Consider the following 10,961-nt stretch of genomic DNA (forward strand, 5'->3'; position numbering starts at 1 on the left):
TCTTCCAAGGATGCTGAGCCCCACCTGCCCAGATGCAGCAGTTAGTACCGCCATCATGACAGTTGAGTCGTGTTGACCTCATCCACTCAATCCGCCGGATCTATTCCGCCGTTGTTGGTTTGAAATCAGGGTTTAGCCAACTCCCCTAGGTGACCAATGAACCACCGAACCCGTTATAGCGCGGGTCACCCGCTTGCGCCCTTTCACTTCAGTAAAAACACCTCCGCCACGAGAAGGCAGTAAATAGGATTTCCTCAGTAGAGGCTTAACAAGCAGGTCTTTTGGGAGCATTTCATGGAGGGCCAGGGACGACTTTACTCGTTTCCCAGGACGCCCACCCCCGACCATACTGAATGATACAACTAGCAGTTATGAAATTAAGCAATGCCGTTTTACCCAAAATTACAAGCTGTTTATAGCAAAAAAATAACTTCAGTTTCAGTTAATGCATGTATGTTTAACTGTATAGTTATTTCATTTTTTGATTACTTCAAGGATATGTATGATCATTACTTGATACTAACAAAACATTATCTTATTTACAGTTTGTACACAAACTATAAAATCCTAAGCTGTATATCAACTTTTACATTTCTAGAATAAGAATGAACTTCAAAAAGTTACTTACCACTGAAAAACTAAAAGCCTTTTCTTGTTGAGTTTGCTTTCATGCCGTCAACAACCACGTGACTTCAAATTATGAATATCCTTGATGCAATTTACTCATAATTCTCCATTCTTTCACCTTTCATGAGATTTTATTGTACATACATTAGGAGAACATACATAAAGCATGATTTCCCATCAAAAGTCAGATTTCTTTGTTTGCAGTGATGATATAACATACTCTCCTATTCATGGGGAGGTGGTTAGAAATGTATTTGAGAATTAAGTAACTGTAATTCATTTTAACTCAAAAAATATAAAATTCAAACCATACAGATTCACAATACTAAAAGCCAGAATACCCACAATGAAATGGAGAGTAGTGACATAAGGAGTACTAGTTTTCCAAAAGTAAGGTTGTTAGGCAGGAAGGTAATAATCTAGACAACAACAAACAAATCAAGAGGTTAAGCAGAGTTTGAGTGTGATACCAAACCAAAGCAAAGGCCAAAAAGACTGAACCAAAGTGAGGATACTTATAAATGCATTCCTCTCATCAAAGTACCTCCTTGCCTTAGACACCAATTAATAAGATATGCATATAAATGGGACTTGTGTAGTAATAACAGAACCTGTGGTGGACAACAGTTAAGAAAGATCAACGCACAATGTGTTGTTGTCTAGAAATTGTAGAGGTTATTCCTCCTTCATACTACCAAGTCAAGAAACTAGCCTAGTTGGAGGGTGCCTAGGAAGAATAAAAAAAAAAAACCTATGCAAACTGAAAGATGGGCTTGACAACTCTAGGATATTATAATATAATGCCAATTAAAGTTAAGGACAAAAAAGAAAAGAAAGAGATAAAGTGATCCTCATCCTAATTATGAGACATCATATGGAAAATGAACACTTCATCTCTGACATCTCAAATACCATGCAAAAATGTTTACACAGAGGTAGGAAAAGGTATACATTGAGGCATTATCAGTTACTAGCTGGCATTCTCTGTCAACTTCCAGAATGTATCACCCTTACATGAAGCTCCTGCATAGAGGAGTGAATTCTTTCTACAGCAAACACAGACACCCCTGGAATTAGTAACAGGATGTTAACAAACACAACATACAAGTGGTAAACAAGCAAGTAATATAGAATAACTTATCTGCTAGGTATTCCATCAGGCTTAAAAACTCAGAACATACCTGAAAAAAAAAAAAAAAAGAATTAGACCAGCACAAGTTTTGTCATGATAAGGACTAGCTGATAAATTCTGCTCTTTAGATACAGATGGCAAACAGGCTCAAGCAAAGGAACTATTTTCTTTAAGACCATGAGAATAGGATAGATGTGTTAAAACTTGAGCATTCACATGTTTATGAAACCCACCAGCAACACATTCAGTATTAATGGCCCAAACACATCAGTCAATGAGAGCTGAAAATGTATCTGTGGAATCTCCCTACATGCTAGAGGTACACTGCATAAGGCCTCTAAAGAAATATAATAATTTCTAAAATTTGCAGATATATTAGCATCAGAGTTCATCAAAAAGTTAAAAGCATGACTCTAAACAAGAAAATCTGGCTTTTGGCTGGAAAGCAGGTCTATGCATATTCTCCTTAGTATGTTTACAGCAAGAAAGCAGCTCAACTAGAAAAGACTTTTAGTATTTCAGAGGTAAGTCTATCTGATATGGATTTTGAATAGGCATTTACTTACCTTGATTTGAAGCTCAGTCTATAGTTCATTTTAAGGTTCATTCTAATTTGGTAACTTTGAATTACTCCTTGGAAAACTACCAGTACATAAGATTCCACATTTTATAAGCAGCTTCAGGCATAAAATAAATACTAACTTTTTTATTTTTGCCATCAGAAAAGAGAAAAATTGTTTTGCTGACACAATGATTGTTTGAGTTACATCTTGGAAAAAATGCTAGTATATGAAATTCCTCAGTTCATAGAACAACAAAACTTGACTCCACATTTTATATGCAGCTTCAGGCATAGAATAAACACGGAACTCTTTCTCTTTTTGCTGCCAGAAAAATTATGTAGCTGATACACTGTGTATCAGACTGTGACAAACAAAAGATAATCCCCATTTCAAAAAAAAATAATAAAAGGGGGGATCCTTTACAAAACCGAGATGTGTGTATCAAACTCAAATACATGTATAACCCTGAAAAATCTTGTTAATACAATAAATAACAAGTAACATTTTAACAAACATAAAACAAACTGATGAAAGTAATACTACATTTCATTTTTCTAACTATCCTACATTTACTGTTGGACTACATATCTATCTGTTTAGTATAATACAAAAGAGTTCATTATTTTTTCTTAAAACTTCATTAGAGAAAAAATGTATAAAAATACCCCTTTCCTACCAGTCTTTCAAGTTCACCAACTTTGGAAGACAGTATTTCAGAATCAGATCTGTACTTTCTCACTTCTTCCCTAGCTGAGGAAGCTAGAGATGAATTTCTATCCAGAAGCTTTTGGAGGTCAGAAATCTACAATATAAAAGTCAAAATATTACATAATATAAATTCTAGTTAAAATATGAAAGCCAGAACTTATTACTTTATTAAGTGAAAAGTTATGTTCAAAGAGATATACAGTTATGATTTCAAGTATTCACACAAACCCAGGTGTTTGTAATTACACAAATAACTTTTTTGTTAAATTAAATGGAATGTAACCACAGCAATAATGTTAAGCAAATAGTTTTTAATTATTCTATTATTATGTTTACTGATACTTGTTTTTGTTTGTGAAAAAGTTTCATTTTGTACATTTTTGATGTTTATATTGTTTAGGTTTAGCATTACAGTCAAATACTGTTAAAAAGAAAATTTACTACTTCAACAGTTTTAGTAATTAAAAGTCTGTACAATCAGAAAATATTAATTAATATATATGTGCAGTTAATGATGGATAAATACACTATATGTAAATGCTAATTATCTTAGCAGAACTGAGTGATTTAATTAATGAATATAATCAATTACCTATGAGAAGTGATTACATTGATCAGTGTCACATAAAATAATCAATTAATCAAAATTAGTTTTTGATGATCATCTTTTTCAATTATTCCAACAACTGACCAACTGAAATTATGATTAAATCAGTTGTCACAAAAATAATCAACTAACTGAAATTAATGTTTCCAATTATTCCGACAATTGATTAATCAAAATAATGATTATATCAATTGTAATGAAAATAATCGACTAATTGAAATTGATGCTTTTGATTATTCCAACAATCACTTAATTGAAATTTTAATTAAATTGACTGTCAAGAAAAAAATAAATCAAAATAAGAGTTTCTGATTAGTACTATTTTAAACTATCCAACTATCCTAGTAATTGAAATATTGCCACCAAACTTTTATGTCCTGTCTTTATTATAGCAAAGCTACTAAGGTTATCTGACACTGACACTAAGCTGTAAATGATCACTAGAGGAAAGACAAGTGGCTAGCAACACCTGCCACCAACCCTTTTTTCTTTCTTTCTTTTTTCAACTACTGACTACAGGAAAGGTAAATGACTGGCACTTATTTTTGTTTTGCTTCTACATACCATGGTTTGAGGAACACTGTACTAATCGATGAAAGAAATTTAATCTATTAATGGATCTATCCATTAATCAATTAGCAAATATCATTAAACACCCATCTAGAATTAAAATAGTTATAATTCCCCAAAACTGGTCTGACACAATGACACATAGCAAATTCAAAAACTGACAGAGTCTCACTTTCGTTTCTGGTAAAATTCACCATTTTGACAAAATGGAAAAAATTACATTATTTAAAAAAATGTGGAAAAGTATGTTGGTAGTGTAAATGTTATTTTCTTTAAGTAAATATAAATAGAACTTACTTGTGGTGAATTGAAAAGATGGTTTATAAAGAAAATCTCTAGTGACTGATTTTCACACCATTTACTACAAAACTACCTCATACATGTAATTCATCAACAAATATCAATATCTAAGAGAATTATACACCACAGCAACAGTTACATCAGATGTGAGTAATGATAAAGTAATCCAAAAGATATCATAAACTGTTATAAGTATTCAACTTTAGCAGAAAAGATATCCTTTGTGGGTATGGAAATAAAGAGATTTTATATATATATGACACACACACACACACACACACACATATATATATATATATATTACTTACACTCATTTCTTATATTATAGTAATACTGGAAAGCTTCAAATAATCAGCATATTTTAATTTCTTATAAAAAAAAAACAATAATGTGACAATATTTTGGATTGTTGTATCTGCTACAGAAGAGCTGGATGAAGCAGAGCACTTGACTAATGTCAGTTTTGTACTGTTTGAAAACTTGCATATAAACATATTTTAGTAAGAATAAGGAAAAATAGAAATTAAACTTAAGATACTATAGTTACATTTTGTCACCACAGGTACTTAAATAAATTTATTCCACAAACTGTGTTCCAAAACACTAAAAAGTATGGTTCTCAAAGTTACATGTTAAAGATTAGTTAAACCTATGATAATTTGATTATCTGTAGGAATGTAATGATTTTTGTGGGAATATGAATAATTAATTACAGAAGCAGGGTTGCCAATAATAATGAAACAACAGAAATATTTGTAATTTCAACATACCGGGTTGAGGATCAAATGGTCAAAGGTCAAGGGCAACACCATGGTAGAGAAACCAGACGGGTAAAGTATTTTAGAAATTTTGCCCCTTACTGTACTGACTTTTATTAGTTTATAATCAAATAATATCTTCAAAAAAATCAAAAACTTTTTATCATACAACTGATTGTTTATCAAATAAGAAAAAATTTGCAAAATCTAACATTTTCCTAATATGGTTATTGTAGATCTTATCAGGTAATTTATTTTATGAGTGAATATTTCATGATTGTTTAGTTTATTTCATAACAAGAGAGTTAAAAGCAATTATTTTAAAGGCAATAGTTATTACAAGTTTGGTTACGTAACTGAGTAAGAATTGTATGTTGTGTATATAATTAATTGATGTAGAGGCTAAGAACGCCATGTACAATCCACTGATGTCAAGGATATTGAAGCAACTGGAAATTTTCGAGGAAATTTCATCAATTGCTTCAATAGTTATGGATAATTAAAAGTACTTTAGAAACACTTAGAATAAAAACTTTTAAGAGTTTCAATACGAGCAAACAAGTTAAGATAGATATAAAAGAAAAGGGAGGCGACAAGGAGACGCCTGTGTTACGGAATAAGCCTTGAGAAATTAATAAACAAGAACTAGGTTAGATAGTCAGAAGTAAATAGCACAACACGTGCACAAGCTTGAGACGTGAGCCTGGGAAATCAGTGACCCAGGGTCAATAGCAGAGTTAGTAACAGCTATTGCATCATAACCAGGAAGTGAACATCTATACATGTGACAGTTTGATGAAGTGTTGGCCTCACTTTCTTAGCACTATAGAAGCTACAGAAAAGTTTATATTTTGTGAATCATCTCGGTGCTTTGAAGCAGTATTAGTTACAGTACATGGGTGTAACAGCACAAGTAAATAGGCGGCCGGCTAACACCATTTATCTATGACCAATAACTTGAGAGTTTTGGTTTAGGTTCTGGATTAGCCCGGGAATTGCCCTAAAGCATCCAATAGGAGCACAGGACTACTTGTGGGTGATGCTGTGTCCTATTTGGTAGGGTCACACTAACACTAGGAATGAGAGTTTAAAAGCCCATGTCAGAGGCTGAAAAATCAGCTCTCCGGACAGCAAAGAAGCTCTCCACCAGTTTCCCAGCAGTTCTCTCTAAGAAGAAAAATGAAGCTGAAATTCTCCAATGTGGCTACAGCCTCTAAGATTCCAACTCTACAGTAAGTATAGTCTCTCTCTCTCTTAATCAGCTAGGGCAAGAAGCATTAAAGTTTTTACCAGTAATGTTTTTAATGATTTGTACATTAATAGTTTAATAACAAGCAACTGATTTTAATAAATATTATTTTGAGTATTTACTGTTGGTCTGAAATTCCTATTCTTTAGTCTAACTGTAAACTCCTCGAGTTAGTGACTTGTGGCTCCACTCGTCATGACAAATCCTCCAATAAATAAATTTGGTATAAAGGTTGGTTTTAATCAAAACTCCAACAATTAAGCTCACCTGAGCACTAACCTTTACATATAGGGATTTCTAGAAGGCCAAAGTGATAGACAAATGAATAGCAGCAAGCTGATGAAAAAACCAGAGCAAAAGAGAGTAAAGTCACAGGAAGGAGAAGTTTGGTCAGGAAAAAGTTAAATGCAAAGTTAATCATCGTGAGAGTTAAAGGCCTAGCGGATGATATGTTAGAGTGAGATTAACAATTTTGTAAGAGATAAGGAGAATAAGTTGTCTTGTCAAAGGGAGTTCTAAAGTAATTGAACCAGTCTGAGTGGATTTTGACAAAAGCAGATAATTCTTGGAAATAAGAAAAAGGAGCAGATGATTTTTGAAGTACAGGATACAATTGTGGTCAGTCAAACACAACAATAGAAACAGAGGAAAATAGTTTGCTTGTCAACTGAATTCTAAAGCAACTGAATAGGCCTAATAGGACTTTTGATAAGAAGAAGAGAACTATATAGTGTTTAAGATATAACTATGACCTCCATAGTGTAAGCAATTTTTGTACATACATTTAACTTATTCCAAATATATATGTTATCTTGAAAACAAGCAGAATGCATGCTGTTTGTTTATTTTCTTTGAATTTATCACCAACAAGTCATAGACACCTATTGTACAAAAATCCTTAGTCAACATACCCATAAACTTGCATTACTATATATTCTACTTAAAAGTAAATTTACTAGCAATTGGTAAGCCACAACTAGGATTATACAGTGGTAAACACCAGTAGAAGAAAACGTGGACAAAGGAAATAGGTAGGCCTATATACACACAATTGTAGTAGTAGCGCAAATACTGTGGAAATTACAATCACACTATATAACAATGTCAAATTTTGATAAATGGATAGAAGAGAAGAGCATCTCAGGTTAATAGACAGTGAACTATGAGAATTTGTTAAACAACTAGAGAGAGAAGAGAAGCAACAGAAGAGAGAGGAGGAGAGACAGAGAAGAAAGGAAGAAAGGCTGAAGGGAGAAAATGAGAGAAAGGAAAGACTGGAAATAGAGAGTGAGGATAATAGCACAAATGGAGAAAGAAGAAAAAGAGAGAGAGAAGAGAGACTAGAAATAGAGAAAATAAGTATACAAACTGAGATTGCAAAGCTCACACAACCAAAGGAAGAAGGACCCAAGAATGACAATAGAGGAAGGGGCAGCCAACCCAAGCTGCCCAAATTTGATGAACAAAAAGATGACGTGGTTGCTTTCCTGGAGAGATATGAAAGATTTGCCCTAAGACAGAACTGAGACAAAGGCGACTGGGTAGTCTGTCTCTGCCCACTTCTCACAGGAAAATGCCTTCAAGTATATGCAGGCATGACATCAGAAGATGCCATGAACCATGACAAATTAAAAGTGGCTTTACTGAAATGAGCTTATTGAAGAGGGTTTTCACCAGAAGTTCAGAGAAGTCAAACCTGAAACTGAAGAAATTGTATTTCAGTTTCTGGCATGTCTACGGGGATACTTCACCAGATGGACTGACATGGCCAAGTGTGGCAATGGTTTTGAGGGACTGGCAGACCTCTTAGTATGAGAACAGTTCATGATCACGCATTCAACTGACATGTCATTGTTCCTAAAGGAGAGAGCACCAAAATACATAGAAAAGATGATCAAGCTGGAAGAACAGTATATGGAAGCCCATGGAGGAAGTATAACTGGCAAGTCCAAGAATAAAAAACAGTGATGGCTGACCAGAAGCAAGAGTCTACCAAAGGTGAGAGGAGGTTAATAGACAGAAGGGAGAAGAGATGTTATGTTTGTTATAAAATGAGACACATTGCAAAAGGAGTGTAAGTTCTTTACCAGTAAGCAACAACAGAAATCTCACCATAAAGCAGCTGGAGCTACTTATACAAAGATAGTGCTGGTGGTAAGAAACAAGAAAAGAGTGACTGGCACTATGGATGCTGCTGCTAGAAAAAAGCAGAATCAAGGCAACTGGTCAGATTCACTACAGGAAGAAAGCATGATTGATCAGTGCACAACTAATGGTCAACTCAAGTTAGCAAACAGATCAACAGGGCCAGTAGTGATTGGAACATGTGATAAACATTGAGAGGTGATACCAAATAACAACATGCTGAGATATGTTGGAGATAAGAAAGTGAAGGTTCTACGATACACAGGGTGCAGTAGTGAGAACCAGTCCAGTATCTGATAATCAGAGGACAGGCAAAGTACATGTGTGTGTGTGCTAATTGATGGGATAGTAAAAAAGTTTCCCATACCAAAAACAATAGTGGATACTCCATATTATGTAGGAGACCTTGAAGCCATGTGTATCAAGGAACTAATACATGACTTGGTGATTCGAAACATACCAGGTAGTAAGAATTTAGAGGAACTAGACAAAAAGAAAACTGCTGAAGCAACTGCAGTCATCAGAAGAGTTCAAAGGAAAAGAAGCAAGCAAAATATCAAGCCTCTAAGAGCTTCAAAAAGTGACATTCCAAATGTAGTTTCATGGTAGCTGAAGGAAGTGCCAAAGAAAGACCCTTTCACTGCAGAAACTTTGGGATAATGCCAGAAAGGAAGTCAAGCACAAGACAAAGAGGAAAGAGACTTACAAAACAGTGGACCAGAAATGAGTATTGAACTGGACCTATCAAAACAGTTTTACTGGGGAAGTCAAACTCAAAGACAGTCAGAAACACTTCTATGACAAGAAGGCCAAGGGTCGACATTTCAAGGTTGCTACTTACAGACAACAATAAACTCTCCTGGCAGTGGAAAGGACTCTTCACAGTACAGGAAGTACACAAAGAATGCACTATAAAGTGAAAGCTGATGGAACAACCATGGTCTACCTCACCAATCTGTTGAAGAGGTATTTTGAGAGAGAGAGAAAAAGACCTTACGAGTGCAGCTATTGAAGTAGATGTTGACATAGCAGGTGTGGCTGTCATAGAAGCAGAATCTGAAGACAGTGACTTTGTTATAGAAGATTAGGACCTACTTGGCCTATGAGCACTGAGTGGAGAGGAGACGTACAAAGACATCAACATAAGTGAAGAATTGACTGGTAAGAAGAAAAATGAGGAACAAAATCTACTGAGTCAGTATACAGATAGATTAGGAATAACAGATACCAGTATTATGTTATGCATTGAGAATTTGAAATAATCCAAGGCTGCTTTAAATAATTTAACTTTTGATAGTTGAACTGTACCCTGGATCTAGTGTGTATATATATATATATATATATATACACACACACACAACGCTATAATTTAAAATAGCAGCTATTATGATTAATTATTACCCACAAAGTTTCATAAACAGAAATTTCACTGACTTACAAATAGCCTTAAACCATCTTCCTAGTTCAGAATTTCCTTGATATCCAGCGAGTTCTACGTATATATATAATTTGGCAAGAAGCTAGCTAGCTTTGTCAGGCACTGAATTGTTGGACCGTTGAAGTAAGATAATATTTCCATAAAATCACTCATGTCCGGTGAGAAGTTAGTAATAATCTTGGAGAGATATTAACGTTTGATGGGAATTCACTGACGTTCGAAATTTATAACTGTTCCTGGTCAAATGTCGCATATTTTCCGGTTAAAAGGGTTAGCAAAATCACAGTTATGTTAGTGTCTCTTTAGGAAATACAAACGATAACAATCACGGTTATAATAGTTTCATAATAGACCTGTCTGTTCCTTGTCGTCTGTTGTTGTTGTTTTTTTGGCGCAATGCCTTTTTATAGGCGATATATTTAACCGGATACGGAAATGGATATTTTTGATTCCTGTGTTCACAAATGTTCTATAATCTTGGAGAATTGGCGGGAGTTTCGCCATACGTAACTAACACGGTAAGCTAAACACGCCCTCAAATATAAACTTATTTGAAACAAACGTTAACATTAAAATAAATATATCACAAATTCGTTAAACGCAACACATATCTGATACTACAAGTCATGCATATTTCTAAATACAAATTCAATCAAACAACGTTCATATTAAAAATAAATACATAATAATAAATTCGTTACAAATCTGACAATTTTAATTATTTGGTATAATTTACAACCGTTAAACTCTGAGTTTCGACAAACTAGCTTCGTTAGTGCCTCTTTTGAAAATACAAACGAGAACAAATATAACACTGAAATCTGACATGTTTAATGATTTGGTATAATTTACAACCGTTAAACT

The 10,961-nt window shown here is 34.0% G+C and overlaps 1 protein-coding gene across 1 annotated transcript in view; it reads right to left on the reverse strand.

Annotated features, from left to right (window-relative positions):
• LOC106458036 (lamin Dm0-like) overlaps positions 1-10,961 on the reverse strand; it is an 82,436-nt gene that overhangs the window by 25,602 nt on the left and 45,873 nt on the right. Inside the window, exon 5 of the mRNA XM_022384166.1 lies at positions 2,999-3,124. Within this exon, the coding sequence (XP_022239874.1) occupies positions 2,999-3,124 (126 nt within the window). The remainder of the gene's footprint in view (positions 1-2,998; positions 3,125-10,961) is intronic.

The sequence above is a fragment of the Limulus polyphemus genome, unplaced genomic scaffold (genome assembly GCF_000517525.1).
Source record: "Limulus polyphemus unplaced genomic scaffold, Limulus_polyphemus-2.1.2 Scaffold407, whole genome shotgun sequence".
NCBI lineage: Eukaryota > Metazoa > Arthropoda > Merostomata > Xiphosura > Limulidae > Limulus > Limulus polyphemus.